The sequence below is a fragment of the Lepidochelys olivacea genome (genome assembly GCF_965140295.1).
Source record: "Lepidochelys olivacea isolate rLepOli2 genome assembly, chromosome: 3".
In the NCBI taxonomy this organism is placed as follows: domain Eukaryota; kingdom Metazoa; phylum Chordata; order Testudines; family Cheloniidae; genus Lepidochelys; species Lepidochelys olivacea.
Genome location: NC_140413.1, coordinates 125,926,002 through 125,943,267, shown reverse-complemented (window position 1 = coordinate 125,943,267; position 17,266 = coordinate 125,926,002). Strand labels below are relative to the sequence as shown.

Below are 17,266 nucleotides of genomic sequence, written 5' to 3'. Positions count from 1 at the left end.
TGGATGTTCAAGTACTGGCTGTTGCCAAAACTAATCTTATTGCATCTATATGTTTCTTAGATCACACTTTTGCAGTGTTCTAAACATGCTGTTATGTTTTAAGACCATTGGGCAACTTGACTACATTATTGTGGTGATCAGCAGGGTGCACTGGGTTCTCTTTAGTTCCCAGGTAGAATTTAAGGTGATGGTTTTGCCCTATAAAAGGTGTGACTCCCATATACCTGAAAGTCTGCCTCTTTCACCATGTAATACTGCAGCACTTGTGATGAGCACAAGCACGTGGCTAGCACCATCTGTTTTTAAAAGAGGTGTCTGATTGGCAAGATACTTTCTGCGAGGTGCCCTATACTGAGAAATGTACTCCTTACCGTTGGTCCAAAATTGCCTAGATCAGCTGACCTTCAGGGCATGCTGCAAGATTCATCTCTTGGGCTTTTCCTGAATGAGTGAGTTGAGGGATGTGGGATAACTTGTCAAAGCAGATCATTATTTTATGAGGCATTGGTGACACATTTTGAGAGAAATGAGGTTGATTGTGGGGAGGACAGGTAAATCTTTATATTGATCTGTTATTTTTACTCTGTACAAGTGCTTCAACCTTGGATAGGCCCATCTAAAACAAAATTAAATACACAAAAATATATCACAGTTGTGTTTAGTTTCTAGGAGTTATTGCTTGCATTACCATTTGAGTGTATCATGCTATGAAAGGAGTCCTTGTACAGTTTTCTGAGATTGTATCTTCAGTTGTTCCCGTATGGTATGTTGAATTCTAAATACTCAGATTAAAAATAATATAAACCAGAAACACCTTTTGAAACACTTTTTGATTTAAGAAATCTTGATTTTCCTTCTGAATGTCCTTAGTTATTTGGGGAGTACATTACCCTTTTTTCTTTCTCTTTTCAGGGTGATGAAATGAGGAAGATAGGTATTCAACCTATACCTATGATGGACAGAGACAAGAAGGATGAGGTCCCTCAAGGCCAAGTATGGGCTATCTAAAATTAAATGTTTTATAGTTGCTGTAAGATACACACAAGTAAAACCTGATAAGGGGATATGATATTAGCCTCTAGCAAGGCATGTGATAATTTTTTGACCTGTGAGTTGTCATGCCAAATTCCACACTTTACATACAAACCCATAGCTGATTTTAAAAATGGCAACTGAAAACATCCTCCTCAGAGACATTGTTGGAACAAGAGCATGCTATTTCATGCTGTCCTGAAATATAGTGTGTTGCAGCTCTACTTCCTCTAGACCTTAGCTCTTTTTAATCAGCTGCTTGGAGAGGGCAGATTCAAAGCTCTCACTCAGAAGAATTCCACTCCCACCTGGAAGAGTAAGATTTTTGAGGTCCATTGAACAGATGCGTGATTGCCACAATTATGCATTGAGCAGCAAGCCCTGTTGATAAGCAGACTAATGCAGCCGTAGTAATGAAGGGAGGGAAGAAAGAGCTGCACGCACACTTCAGATTAAAGACAGCTTTTCTCAGAAATAGGATTTTCAGGTAGGAAAATAAAATAATTTTTTTCTTATGCAGCAAAACTGAAATAGAGTTGTTTTAAATTTTATTCTCTGAAAGTTAAAAGCCTTGTTTATGAAAGCGAGTGATGGTTTTAACATGTTGGTTATTAATAAATGGAAAAACATTGGGTAACTTTTTCAAAAATGCCTAAATTTCATTTTAAAAAGGGACTTAGGCACTGAGGAGCCTGTGTGTCACTGAAGGTCAATGAGACTTAAGCGCCCAAGTCACCTTGGTGCTTTTGAAAGTTTTTCTGCAATCTTTTACATATTCATGTACTTATAAAACAGAATTAAAGAGGAACTATATGAAATTCTTTAATCTAGCCACAATCTGCCCTTAAAATGCAGACGTATGGTTGAGAGGATGAGAACTGGAATGTTAGTTTGGGGAATCCATGCCCTTTTTAAAATAAAAAAATCTAAAATTTAAAGCTCCTGGTCAGAAGTGGAAACTATCTCAAGGAATTGTCATGGATTAACTGGTTTTATTCATTTTTCCACCCTACCTCTTTTTGACCCTCTCAGAGTTTGTCCAGTTTGTTGTGTATTTTTTAAATGAAAATGGTCTAATTAATACGGCTCAAACCATAATATTTTATTTTATTTCTAAGTACTGTGGTTTCAGTGATAGGATTCTATGATGTAAATCCCAGATGTGTTTAATTTTGGCAAAACCTCTCACTTTTTTGACATGGTATTAATACTGATAGGTTAAGCAGATATTTCCTTTAGAATTTGTGACAGGTCTGTAGCAGTCTGTCAGTTCTTAAAATAAAATAAAAATTAATTACAAACATCTTTAAAAAAACCCATGTTGTGCATATAAAACATACAGTTTAAAATAGTGAGCTCCCTTGTGATGTTTAAACCTCCCTCCTCTTGCTGCAGCCCTGCCCCCTTACCAACTGCAGCCTCTCTGTCAGTCATGTCATATGTTCTGTAGCCTAGACTGTAAGAATCTGAGGACAGGGACTGTATCTCCTATCTGTTGTAGAGCACCAAACACACCTATTTACACTCCACTTCCATTGCAGAGGGAACCTCTGCATCTGTGGAGGCAGAGGTAGGATTTGCTTTTTAAGATGTGGATAAGGTCTAATATGTCAGTAGATAAAAAGGGGTTTACATGTCAACCCTGTGATCATGGTACAGTATGCTATTTCACTAAAATACATTTAAAACTATATATCAGAAAAAAAGACTGGTAGCCCACACTGTGGATATTCTTGCACTAGACTGGCTAGCGTGTGGTCCTCTACTAAAGCTGTGGGGATTTTTTTTTTTTTTAAAGTGAGAGGCGATAGGAGGGGGACAAATTTAAATGTATAGTGTAAGCAAACACTACATTTAAATCAGTGAAGTTACAGCAGGGCTGAATTTGGCCCCTTAGCCCTGCCTGTACTAGGGCCGTTTTCAGAAAATGTCCTGCCATTAACACCAATTCAGGTACACCAAAGGTAGCAACGTTAGGAGCCCTACCCTAGATGGGCTAGTGGCACCTTTAACACTGTGTTGACTAGACCTGCTCTAAGCAGCGTTATGAGACACAGCATTAAAAATGTCAGTTGAGCCATCTACTGAGGGGCCCCACAGGTAGAGCTAAACCAGTATTTAGAAACAAGAGACATTTTTAGAAAATTTCCCCAGTATACCATATCCTTAGAACATCCAGAGAATCCAAGTGTGAATTAAAATTCCAGAGGACATAAGTCAAATCCAGAATCTGACCCATCTTTGTGGAACACTGCAATATTTTCCGCTTTGAAAAGCCTTTCCACCATAAGAATGACACTCCGAACATGGACAGTCCCATCCTCCCACATGCCTCCAACCCCCAAAATGAACAAATCAACCAGCCAACAAAGTTCAAAGAGAAAACCTACCTCAAGCAGTATGTTTTACCCCCAAAAGGGAGAGCTGACTGCTACTGAGTTCACTTTGATGGTGCTCAGATGCTGTGGAGATGGGCAGCAGTACAGAACAGTAAGATAGGTTGTAAGTCAGTAAATTGTAAAATAAGTAAGTAAATAGATTAGTTTGGGGCTCTTTTGCAGTTAACTGTGTCATAATTTGGCTCCTGTCAATATTTTTTCCACTGTTTTTCACAGATTGGATTCTACAATGCTGTAGCCATCCCATGTTACACCACACTCACACAGATCTTCCCTCCTGCTGGGCCACTACTCCGGGCATGCAGGTGAGTAGCAGTGCAAGTTTTTGCACAGCATATATCTTGGCTGAGTGAGAGTGTGTCCCACTACATATATCTGTCTAGAAATATATGCCTCTAAATTCCAAATATTGCATGTAGACAAACATAAATGTTCTTCTCTAGCAAGTGCATCCAACACCTGGAGGCAGGGATTATTGGGTAGGTTCAGCCAACACAGGTCCATCGATGCAGCTATTAAAATCTATTTAATGTCAAAACTACCTGTAGACAAACAGGTCCATCCGTAATGTGTCCTCAGTTAACTGCCTCCATCTAGCCTAGTACAACTCAACTTCCCACTGTCTGCTTCATGCCTCCATTTTACTTGCATAACTACTGGGAATTAAAATGCCTTTTTCTTCTGTGCTTTTACTGTCTCCTCATCTCTCTCCTATTCCTTTTCTTCTGGTTGTGTTCCTGTATTCTAGTTTAACAGACATGTCTCTCTCTCCTATGTGGCAGATCAGAGTACTCTCTTCGTTCTTCAGATCTTTAAACCACTAGCATTTTCTTTTCTGGGTACAGTGGCAGTGTAAAGTAAATAGAAGGAAATCCTCTCTCTCTCTCTCTCTGTCCATCCACTCCTCCATCTAAAATATACATTTGAGGTCCAGAAGTGTGTGTGTTTGTGTATACGTAGTATAAATAAAATAAGATTCCAGAACTGTCACTCTGAAGCCTACAACGTCTGAGTCAGCGTGAAGTGATGGAAACAGCTACAAGCTCGGCTGAAAGCTCTTTTAATTCAGAATATCACCAGGTTCAGTCATCACTGGGATACACAGTCTGTTATCATCCAATTTTTAAGTTCTCAGCCACTTTGACTTTGCAGATTATATCCGTGTGACAGCAAGGTAAGTATCTATGCCATGCCAACAGACCTAGAACTAACGTGATTTCAGAGGTAAGTCAACAAATCACCACCCTTGCTCTACAGCATTTGCATACAACAGTTCCATTGGTTATATGACATGAATACTCAGATGGTGGCTTACTTGGCCCAACTGCCACACGTAGGTGAAGCACAGGCTTTTAGCTACATGCGTGTGTGTGTGTGTGAGACGTGGTGTGGGTACAAACACACACTGTTTACATTGTGACACTACCATTTCTTAGGGTTACGGGAAGTGGCGATACTGGGATTCTTCAAGTATGAACTTGCGGAATTTGGTTTGCTAGGAGGATCATTAGCTTCCCTGGACTGTACTGGGTACTGACCGGTGGTGCAATGAGAATGCTGATCCATTGCCACCCAGGGGTCTGTTTTAGCCAGGTTACCCCAGGGGTCTGTTCTAGCCTAACCTTGTTCAACCTATACATCAGTGACTTGCCACCAATCCAGTCACAGAAGTTCATCTTTGTAGACAGCATTTGCTGTGGGCTGTAGGCTCCGACTTTCTCTGAGTTGAAGAAGTGATAACATTGCAAAGCTGGCTAACTACTTCAAGACATGGCACCAGCAGGACAGTCTCTAGCACATACCACTTCCACCATGCAAACACTAAGAGGGAACTAAACATCATAATAAATGTCCAGAGGCTGAAGCATGAAGCTTACCCAATTTATTTAGGCATGACCCTTGACCGAACACTGACCTGCAAAAGCCACCTGAGCAAGATACAACAAGGTCAAGACACACAACAACCTTCTCAGCAAATTGGCAGGTTCTTCATGCGGAGCAGATGCTCCAACCCTAAGGACCTCAGCCCTTGCCATCTCATACTCAATAGCAGAATACTGTGTGCCAGTATGGAGTCGGTCAGGGAACACCAAACTTGTTGACATGCAAATCAGCTCAACAATACACATTATCACAGGAACCGTCTGACTGACTCATCTTCCATAGCTTCCAATTCTGAGCCACATTGATCCCCCCTTACGTCAGGAGGGAGATTGCAGCTGGCAAACTGCTTGAGAAGGGACATGCCAATCCAAACTTGCCCTTGTTCAACGCCCTTTTTAGCCCACTAGCTACATGTCTTTCATTATGACACTCACCATGGTCGAGGCTGCTACGTCAGGACATGACAGCAGAATCCCTGTGGCGGGAAGACTGGTGCTTAACACCAACCACCAATCAGTTCCTCATCACAGACCCTTCTGCTCACCCACCCAGCTTCGACCTGCCATGTCATCAGTGGGTCCTTCTTAGTCGATCCGGGATTGGGCAAGGCCTCTGTGCAGCCAACCAGCACCACTGGGATCTTCGAGACAATGCAAGCTGCAGCTGTGGCACAGATCAAGCAGTTATATCCATTACTGAGTAGTGCCCGCTAACTAAATTCATTGATGGGCTCCGAGAGCGCCACTTGGCCACATTGCTTGGCTCAGCAAATATGCAAATGCTAAATAAAATAAATACTACCACTTCTAGATCTCATTGTGATGGAGGCTATTCCTAACTCTTTCCCACCCATGCATGCACATACCTTTTTTCCTCTGCATTCTCTCCTTTTCTACATATCAGATGTAAGCCCACCAATTGCCTAAATGTAACTGTGGCAGCAAGACCTACTTCTGCCTATTCCAGATGTTCCTATCTGCTTTAACATAGTTTTTGTTATTACACTGAGTTTCCCTCAGTGGAACCTTATGTCTCATTCCCTTCGGTGTTGGAGGCTCCAGACTCCCTTCCTAATGCTAGAAACAAAAGACCAAAGCTAATCCTGAGAATTTAAAAAAAAAAAAAATTAGTTCACTTAAAGTTCCCTATAAAACTACTTGTAAACAATCTTAATTGACTGTGAATCAGTCAGCTGTCTTGTAGAGGTAGCTTGTGCGATCTTGCAACCTTGCTAATTGCTAGATTAGTAATCTACCCCACGCAGGAAGTACAAAATAGTCATCCAGTAATATCAACAGCTGAAAGCTAGATGTTGGCTGGCTGGTCCACTGTGGCCTAAAGACAAATTGCATATTCTGTAGCAGAGCTGGTTCCCATCACAATTTTTCTCAATTATGCTGTCTTGGTTGTTTGTTTTTTTTTTGTTTTTTTTTTAAATTAAAAAAAAGTATTCAACTTCCTCAAAATGTTTTACATTTATGAAAACTCCAGATGAATTTCTTCATGAAATATTTCCCATTAGCTGGATGTCTTTGAAATCAGAAATCCACTTTTGCTCAAAAATATGTTCTTAAATATTTTCATTATGAAGTAGGTGGGAAAGAAGTCTTCTTAGAGGCCACATGATTGATGGATTAACCTCAGGACTGGAAGCCAGGAACTCCTCAGTCACGTGACTGGCCTTAATTATGTTTTGCACTTATTTTACAAATATGTACATAGCCTCACAATACTTGTGTGAAGTAGTTGAGCATTATTATCATCATTTTAGAGATATGGAAATTAAGGATAAGGGAGGGTAAATAAGATGCATAAGGTTGCACAGCATATAATTGTCAGAAGTTCCAAAAAAACCCCTTTTTTGGGTTGTCCCAAAACTTTTCAAAATTTTAGGCTTATCAAAAACATCATGGCAGAGAGAGAGAGACACACACACGTGCGTGAGAGAGAGATGCGCATTGCCCCTTTAAGTAGGCTGACCCCACTCTAAGTACATTGCCCTTTTAAGTAGATCAGCAAGTTGAGACAGCAGCTGCTGCCATCAAGCTCCCTCCCTCCTAAGTCCTGTCGTGTCACCGCCCTGTTCTATGGAGATGGATAAAGTGGGGGGGGGGCAAGAGGGACACCCTGACATTAACACCCCTCTTTGCCCCCCCCCCCCGCCCTGCCCTTGCACAGCAAGCAGGAGGCTCCCAGGGGCAGGTCCAAGGAAGAGGGCAGGAGCAGCACAAGGCAGTGAGGGAGGGACAGCTGAACTGTCCAGACACAGAGAACTTAGGGGAGTGGGGGGCTGCCGGTCCACCCTGGTTCCAAGCCCCCCACCACGAGCTCCAATGCTGCTCTTTCTGCAAGCAGTGAACAAAGCAGGCAGCTGCCAAACAACGTTATAAGGGAGCATTGCGCAACTTTAAACAAGTGTGTTCCCTAATTGATCAGCAATGTAACAGTAAAACACCGTTAACTGGGAAGACTTTAAGTGAGGAGTTACTGTATTCCTATTCCTTCACTGCAGACATCTGTCTGAGAGTCTGTCTACATAACTAGACACTTGGTAGGACAGAATGGAGTGAATTTGTTAAAGCTCAGATAGTATGGCTGTCCTTTACTCTGCATTTGAAAACTGAATGGTCGATTTTGACCATATGTAAATATCATGGACTCACTAGATCCACTGCAATATAAATTGACATAATCCAATTTAAGTCCTTGGAGTGATACAAGTTTACACCACGTGAAACTCTGGCTCCATATTCCATTCAGATACTTAAGCTGTAAGCAGCTGTGTTACCTGGGGTTTTTTCAACCCAAAGCTCTTGGTAACTTTTGCTCTGTGCGGGGTGGTGTCAGGAAATAAATCAGGGGAGACACGGCTGTCCGACCGATAGATGGCTGGCACAAACAGGACAACACAGGAGTGCTTTCACTTAAAGCTAAACTTTACTTAGTCTCAAGCACTTTCACACGTCCGCCACAGGTTAGTAAAACACCCCCAACCCTCGATAATTACCAAAGCTGAGTGTGACTCTCGAGTGGCACAGCAGCAGCCTGTCTGCCAGTGGGGAACACAAGACGCATTCAGAGGAGGAATGCAGTCCCATTACCTCAAACTTTTTCCCCCTTATTTATACATTAATAATACAATGACATGTCACTTAAAGAAAACTTGTTAACCAAGCAGTTTCAACGGTCAAGTAAGAGGTTTCTTTCTGATTATTGATTAATCAGGTGTGGGTATTTTCCCAGAGTTTGCAGCCTTGAAGCCCTAATGGACATTCCTGTGGCACATCCTGCTCTTCTAAAATGCATGTATCCGCAACTTCAACACAGTTTTTGTCAGGAAGGACGTGGGGTCAAGCTGCCCTTTCTGTGGCACCCAAAACCCCCTCCCCTCCTGCCTTGGTTAAGCTGAGGTTGCTGCATGGCCAATTTACGGCCTGCTAACTTGGCTGCTTTTAGCAATAAGCAATAGTGGTTTCAGGTACTTTACTGATTTTCCAAAATCTCCCTGTACAACTTTGTTATTTGATACTTTTATGATTTGTAAAACCAAAGTTTGGAGACTTGAAAGATAGGGTAGGCCAGGCTCTAAGGTAATGAGCACTCTCTTCCTCTAGGAAGGAGAATATCAGACAAGAACACCCCCCCTTATTCGAAGGCCCTTTGCTTTGGAGAAGACTGACTAATACAATAATCCTAATATCTAAAATATCATTAGCTACTTTGGCCAGCAGAATTGTATTGTCTTACTGCTCTAAATGGAGAGAGGACTTCATGAAGAATTGTGGGCTTCCATGGCTTCCATAGAGGCAAATGGCATGGCAAGAATGCTGAATTCTGTGGCATCCTGGAAAAACAACAAATTAGGCTGCCACAAAGTCCATGATTCCCTGAGTGAGGTATGGGACAGGTCACATCTCTCAAAAGCTATTGTTTCAGTTTCTCTGCAGCCTTGAGCAGGCATCACGGCATTACGTCATGCTTTCAAAGACATCTCTGCAATGATGAGGATTAGAAATTCAATTTTTATAAGAAATGGAAGCAGGTTCCTTAGCACAATTCTTTAGCAAGGGGTGAATTCTGTGGCAAATTGGCTGCTGTTGAATTGCAGAACACACAGGATCCTGGCAATAGCCAGCATATACTTCCCTAAAATAGGCATCAAGATTAAAAATGTGGTGTTGACAGAAAGAAATAAGATGAAATAAATACAGTAGTAAGAAAAACTTTATTATAGACCAGTGTTATGTACTCCATAAAGCTACTTCTGTTGGTATAATGTAGCAGAACTTATTAGGAAAGAACTGTTAAATTTATATACAGGCTTTGCTCTTTTTGCATCTCCAGGGAAAATCTCAAACAATGGGAGAAATTGACACAAGGAGAGGAAACTTCATTATGGATTCCGTCCCAATCACATGATCCCCAGACCTCAGATTCACTTCCTGTGAAGATTGATGACTAAACAGCCGTGACAAATTGCTTTAACTCTAAGGCATCTCTCCTTTGTTCATTTTTTGTTTGGTTTGGTTTTTTTTCTTTTTTGGAAAGGAAAAAAAAAGCTACAGATGCTGAGAAGCAGATCTGCCTGTGGAGGTAATACCTACAGAGTTACCTCAGCTAGGTGACTGTCCACCAGTCTCCTGTCTAACATCAGTGACACAACATAACCAGAGAGAGACTGACAACTCAGTTGCTTCAGAATCAGCTGTCAAAGCAAACTTATGACATGTGAATATAAAAGACTGGCCTTTTCTCATGGGCTACATTGCTGAGGCCTTAATTCAAAACTGAAGGGAAAAATATTAGGGGGTACTTTTAAAATTGTATCTTTCTAGTAAGGGTTTCAATGGTACTTTTATTATATTGTACTGTGGCTGGATTTAACACCAGTGTCACTTGGGAGTTCTTGGCTATAAATAGAACATTTTACACATTGCTATTGTGAATGTTTATGTGTGATCTACTGGTAATCAGTTTGAAATTTAGCAGAAAACCTCTGGAGCTGTAACTTTTACTGAAGTTACAGTACTTGAATTATCTTGCTGCAGACAGAAGGAAAATCAACTTCTAGGTTCAAGGCTCCAAAAATTCTATTAGGTATCACAGAGCAACTGTTTTATTTCTCAAGTTAAATGTTGAAAGCACTGGCTGTGTTTCGGTTTTTTGTAATTATGTGAAAAGCTAGAGAGCTCATCCATTCATACACTGGAAGTACTGGATATTTATCTCCAGTAAGGAAAGATGCAGGCTTATATAATTTCAGGCTGGACCTTTTTATCAACATTGACTAAAATGACGGGCTAAAGTTTGAATGTAATAGCAGAGATCTGCCTGCCTAGCTAGCTATATGTCAAGTGGTCATGCTAATATTTTTCGTGGTGAGTCATATTTTAGAAAATATTAGAGAGACATGTTTAACATACAATACTTTCTGCTGGAAGTAGGAGCCTTGTCAGAAAAGTCAGGTATACTAGGCATTACTGCGGTACCATCACAATAAAAGGAAAGTATTTTTCTTTGACTAGCTTTTATGTTGCTCACCAGTACTGTATGTTTTCTACTACAAAAAAAAAAGAAAAAAGGGAAGCCATTTACCTTTTTTATGTTTGCTTTTTTTTCTAGTTCAGCAAACATTTCCAAGTTTAGAGCTACCTAAATAAGCAGAAAAATAACTGATTCAGAAAACTGAAACTCTGTGGAAGAAATTCTGTGCTGATATAGGGCTCTGATCCTGCAAACAATTATGCATGTGCTTAACATTAAGCACATGTATAACAGTTTGCAGTTTTGGGCCTTATGCTCTATGCAACCCTTTTGATTTTAATGTGGTTGCAAAGGGTGTACTTTCAATATACAGAATTTGACCCTGAATCTTTCTTTTTAAAAATAAAATAAACTTTCAGTATATAGTACATTTTGTCTATACCCCGGTCGGTAGCAACCCTGCATTTGTGTAATCTGCGCCACCGCGCCTACGTTCTATTAATCAACTCTTCTTACCTGCTTGCAGATAGGCAAGTCTTGAAGTGGTTCAGTGACAGCACTACCGTGTAGTATAAATACAAAGAAGTAGTACGGTCAGCAGTTAAAGGCAATAGGTAGTATCTCTTGTTTACTGAACTGTATTGATCTAATAAGCATGCATCTTATTATTTGTTTTTATTAAAATGTCTGGGTCCCTGAAGAGCTTTGCCTTCTGTTCTGGTTGAGCACAAACCAGTATATGTTTGTGATCTGTAATCACATAACGTATACATAAGCCTTTGCAGTACATAAAATACCATGTAGGGTTAGATTTGGGGTATCTTGATCAAATCTTTTTATTTGAAGTTCAGATCTGAATCATACAGGGGACAAAGGATGTCTAGCAACATCCATGCAACGCTCAATTTGCTTTGCCAATACTAAATGCTGTTATTCTCTGCATAGTCACCAGTGAATTTTTTGGGAATGAAAAAAAATTATAAGGATGCAATTTTATCAAACTAAACAAACAAGATCGACGTAAGTGTGTCCTCTACTTTATTCCTTATCAGTTCTGGTTTAAATAACGCAATTCATACGCAGCCTGCGTGACTGCAAGCAAAGAACTTGGGACACAGAGTTACTGATTTATGTAGAAACTTCACAGTGGTGGCCTCAAATACAGTCTGTCTGTATATCTGTGAGATACCCAAAACAACTCATATTGAAAATCTCTTTCATGGCTCAAGCATGTCTGTTATTACTGTCCCCTTCTCCCTCTATTTGCTGGTCTTGTCAGTGTTGCAAAATATTCCTTGTCACATGCTATATTCATTTCACAGAAAGTTTGTCTGATTTCCAGTCAGTGACTGTAAAATCGAAATTAACTAAATCATGAGTCGTCACTGAAAATGCTTGGCAGTATCATATAGGTGCTTTAAATATTTCCCTAACGAATTAAGCAAAGTTGCAATAAATAGTTCTATTAATGTGGTGAGACAACCATATTGGTACTTGACATTTTGAGTAACCTGAACCACTTAAAATAGTTTGTTAAAGTTCCATTAGAGTTAATACAGTCCCCCCACCCCCTTTCTTCTCCTCCGGAGTAAGACAGGGGAAAAGAGTAAAACCATACGGACAAAGCCTACCTATATTTTAGGCACCAACAAAAATAATAGTCTTAATGGGCAAAATTTTCTAAGTTGCATCTATTTGTCCTATAGACTAATTTAGTGAGGGCAATTTTAGGCATCCAGGTGTTTGACAGAAGTAAACCCAAATCAGTATCCCAGAACTGAAAACCCTAATCTAAGAAGAAGTTTGAGTCTGCATTTGAATGTCATGACTCAGGTCCATGTTGAATATTTGGTTGTCCAAAAATTTATACTTGTGCTGGCAAATAGAACAACTAAACATCTGACACAACCATTTTTGTGGTCAAATGTCAGCTGAGTTTTTGTCTCTTTAAAAATGTAGTCACACAAAATGAATAAGAACTTTTAAAAAATTGGCACAGACATTTTTCCTAGAAGTCTTGTAAAATGTATAGTTTTTATTCCCAAAAGAGCACTGTTTTTATTAAAGTTTTAATGATCTTTTCCCTTCTAAACAAAACAATAGAAAAAAGGGACTATTTCAAGCCATATTTGAGCATTCTTTTGAGTAGGTGTAAGAAGCTGAATTTGAGAAGGATGCATATTCAGCCATAGCTCCTGCTGATGCATCTTGAAACAATACCTGGAACATAATGAATACGGAAAACATAGCCAACCTGTGAAAAGTGGTTGGCACAGGATGGTATTAGCCATTTTAGCTTTCACTTAATATACTGTATATTCTATAAAAGCTTTGCTGGAAACTCCATTACTGCGGTAATCACATTAAGAATTTTTGTCAGATAGTGCAATATTCTACTGTAATGGGTCAGCACATTGCAGCTACACTGTTATAAATTGTAGCATGGTAGAAGCATTACATTAGAATAATGTACTGCTTTTTTTTAAATGGGAGCACATTCTCAAATATGTTAATTAGATTCTCGGAGGCATGCAGTGTGGCACTTACATTTTCATATGGCACGCAGTACACAGTACTTAGGTGTGTTTTAAATAATCTGTATGGATTGCAAATTTCGAAGTAGAAATATTTGTACTAGCTAATCAGTCTCTTGCTGTTACTGTGTTCAGGCCACTTAGTGTTAAAATTGTAAGGGCAACATAGAGCATTATTTATCTAAAAGAAATACTCAAGTCCCTTACCTGTTCAGACAGTTGCAACCTTCTTGAAGAAATGCATTTGCCTAAAACACTGTGATATAGTTGCCATTCTGTGAAATGGTGCAGTAAATTGTTCATTCTAAGGAGAGTAAGTGACTTTCTATACTCTCCTATAAGGATACTCATATTCAAATTTTAGGTTATGTATCCCAATCTAGCAAAGGCACATCACAACTATTTTTTGTCTGCTTGCTGACCAAAAACTGTGCTCGATTGTAATTTGGGTGTATGCTCTGTCAAAAACTGAAAAAGTTAGTAATCAACCGGTTTGCAGGGTAGATCAAACTGGTTTGTAGAGTAGATCCATGTATATTCAAAATTCAAGGGATGGGGGGGCAGTTCTGTGAAGAAGAAAAAACTTCAAGATAACAACATTCAACTTTGACATCTAGTGAGCTGAAAAATTGATTTTATATATATGACACATATAAACTATCTTCTTTGTAAAAAAAAATGCAAGTGCAATAATTTAAAGAGGTCTTACCTTTGCATTTATAAATTATAAATACTGTACATGGTGTGTATTTTTTCATGTATTCATTTGCAGTCTTTGTATTTAAAAAACAAACAACCTTTACTATTATGTTTGTACAATAGAGCAGTAATCATTTATTATGATATAGTTAAGCTGTAAATAAATTAACAAACCAAACAGCCAGTACATATGCATATATGGGTGTCCTGTTGTGAAACCTGTTTCTGCTTTAATTGCTGGCTTTAGCACAGCAAGATAACTTCTGTGGATATGTAATTATACATATAAATATATGTATGATACATAAAATATATTTAGAAATGTTCATAATTTTAATGGATATATACATATCCATACACTTTGGTGTGAATATTACTGAATACAGAGTTTTTTAATATTTTCTATGTTCATTTTTTGGTGGTGTTGTGAGTGGGGGAGAGGGAGAGGGACTTCTTGTGGATCTGTGTGTATGTTTGTTGATCCACTACAAGTAAAATACAAGGAGAAATAAGAACAAAAGGCAATGGAATCCATGAAAAAGATCAACATTTGATTTTCTGTACATGTGACAACTTATCAGTTAAGGTGCATTTTTCCAAACGTCTGCTGTTGCAGCTATTTTCTATAACAAAATATGTCTTGCTGTATGTTAAATATTAAAATTACAATCAGATCCTCAGCTGGTGTAAATTGCCAGAGCTACATTGATTTCCATGCTGAGGATCTGGGCTATCCTTTTTAGTTCACAATTAAATTTAATTGAGTACATTTACAATCCATCTATTTCCAGCACCTTGGAACTACATATATGTTGCTTGAAAAGATTTGTGGCCCTTTTTGTCTAGGCACAGTGATGAGGAGGAAAGGGGGCAAAAAATTAGTATTGTTAGAATAGTTTCTTTACATGGGTTTCCTTCAGAACTCTTATGCTCCAAACCCTGTTTTTCATGAGCCACACAGGTACATCTAACTGAGAGAAAAGGTTTGTTCCCAGGAAGAGCTAGGTGTGCTAAGACAAACCTCACGGTAGAAATGGCTAGACAAAATTACAGATTTAAAAAAAGACCATATGAATGCACCTTATTACAGTACCTATAATTCTGCCACTCCTCCTTTTATTACTATTTATATAACAGTAGTACTCAGACGTTCCAGACGGGGATTCTGCTTGATGCTATACAAACAAATCCTTGCTCCATAAGAGCCTTCTGTTGGGTTAGCATGTGATCATGTGAGGTAGTATTGACAATTGTAGAAAATAACATGGATGAGTTAATTTCAATACAACAGGTGATTTTATATATGCTTCTGTCAAAATGAGATTCATCTGTAGCTGCCATTAAAAATCAACATTCGCCCATAGTAACTGAGATTTCTTGTTGTATGTGCAGGGAAATGTGTTATTTCGGGTATAGAATGGTGGGTAGCTATGGGGAAACATTGACTTTTTAATGGTGATCACTATAATAAAAATACATCTAAAGATACCATGGTGACTGGACTCTTACTTTTAAGTAGCAAAGTTCCAGCATGAGTGGCAGGAACTCTCATCTCTCTCAATGGTTTTTGACCCTTCAAGACATTAGAGTAGGTGCCTCAGTGCCCTCCTGAACAGTTTTCAAAAGACCACCCACTGAACACAGGGCACTCACTAGTGATCAGTGGAGAACTGGCTGGTCAGATGCTGTTGGCTCCCTCTGTTTTCAGCTCTTGCCTTGCATTAGATGACTAATACAAATACATATATTATCTCTTTATGTTATTTTTCCATGTAAGCAATTGCTATAGTTGGCACAAGAATTTTATGTGATTGATAGTATGTGGAGGGGGAAGGGAGATCCATGATGTCCTGAATCAAAGGGAGATGATCCATGAAACAATGTCTATTATGATTTGGGTCCACACACTTAAAAAGCATGAAAATCCCAACTGTGTAATGTTCCCCTCCAGTTCCTTTTTTTTTTTATTGAGTTTGTCAAAGGAGCTCCTTGCTGGAACTGCTGCCATAGAGGCCAGGTCCAGTTCTGCAGACCTCAGTTCCACTTGGACAGTGCTCTGTATCCTTTTTTCAGTGCCCTGTTCCCAGTAGATTGCTTGGAGAACCGATTTCTTTCTTAGCCCTTCAACTTCATAACCAACTAGGACTTTGAAATCGGGGTTGATAAGGGAATTTCAGTTCTCTGTCAGCTATGGTGTGTTGATATGGCATATGGGACTCCTCAGTCCTGAGCACATCAACAGCCTCAGCTCTTCTGAGGGGAGGAGCATTGTCTTTCTCACTCATGCAGTTAGTTTTGTTGCTGTGCTGGAGTTGAGTGCCTCCTTCAGAGATATTTCAGAGGCTATTTTGGACATATTGTAGCTTGTCTTTTTCCACCTTCACTTAGGGTGTTTTGAAGTTTGTTTCCGAATTCCTTAGGGAAACAAACCCCTTCCCTTTTCCTTCTAGACTCAGCTCCTTTTATCTAACTGTGGATTGTTTCAACCTCAAGACCAATGTTCTAATACATTAACTGTGCTGAGATTTGACCTGTGTGTAGGACAAAGGTTTTCTCATCCTAGTTTGACATTTTCCCCTATCCCAACACGTTTGCACAAGGACAATGTTTCTGCAAATTCTTTATTAACCTGGTCCTTTCCACCAATTTTTTTATTGTTGGTAAGAACTAGTATTCTGGACCAATTGGTTACTATTTGATCCAGCTTCTCAAATTGGTGGCAATAGAGCACGTCCTTTGCTCTTTTCATGTTTTCCTTCTTGCAGTACAGGCAATGTAGTTGCTCTTACATTGCAGAGAACATTGCATGCCAGTGACTCTTTGCTACCCACCCAGTAATATTTTCTCCAACTCTTTTACCTCCTGTTTGATGAAAGGGGTTTCTTGAGACTTACAAAAATGCCTCTGAATTTTTCTTACCCCCTTATAAGTTAGAGAATGTACTGCTTTGTGGATACTTCCTTTGAACATTTTAGTTTCCAAGGCCCTGATGCAAAACCCATTGAAGCTACTGGGGGGGATCATTTCATGAACTTGGGATCAGGTTCCAATATAGGTATCCACATCAATATGGGGGATGAAATCTTGGTGCCATTTAAGTCTGACAAAACTACCAGTGTCTTCAACAGAGCCAGGAGTTCCCCAGGTATCTTCAGAGAGCTTCTCTGAAAATATTACTTGACTGCTCACCCACACCTTCATTCCCCTCAGAGTTGGGAAGCTGAATTTCAGTAA

At 39.5% G+C, this 17,266-nt stretch overlaps 1 protein-coding gene across 2 annotated transcripts in view; it reads left to right on the top strand.

Annotated features, from left to right (window-relative positions):
• PDE10A (phosphodiesterase 10A) overlaps nt 1–17,266 on the top strand; it is a 337,153-nt gene that overhangs the window by 267,436 nt on the left and 52,451 nt on the right. Inside the window, exons 20-22 of one of the 2 annotated variants that reach the window (XM_084623496.1) lie at nt 913–993; nt 3,648–3,736; nt 9,660–15,518. In XM_084623496.1, coding sequence (XP_084479622.1) covers nt 913–993; nt 3,648–3,736; nt 9,660–9,777 — 288 coding nt within the window. In that variant the 3' untranslated portion in view covers nt 9,778–15,518. Of the gene's footprint in view, nt 1–912; nt 994–3,647; nt 3,737–9,659; nt 15,519–17,266 lie in introns of those variants that run through there. The other variant, XM_084623497.1, reaches the window with a different exon arrangement.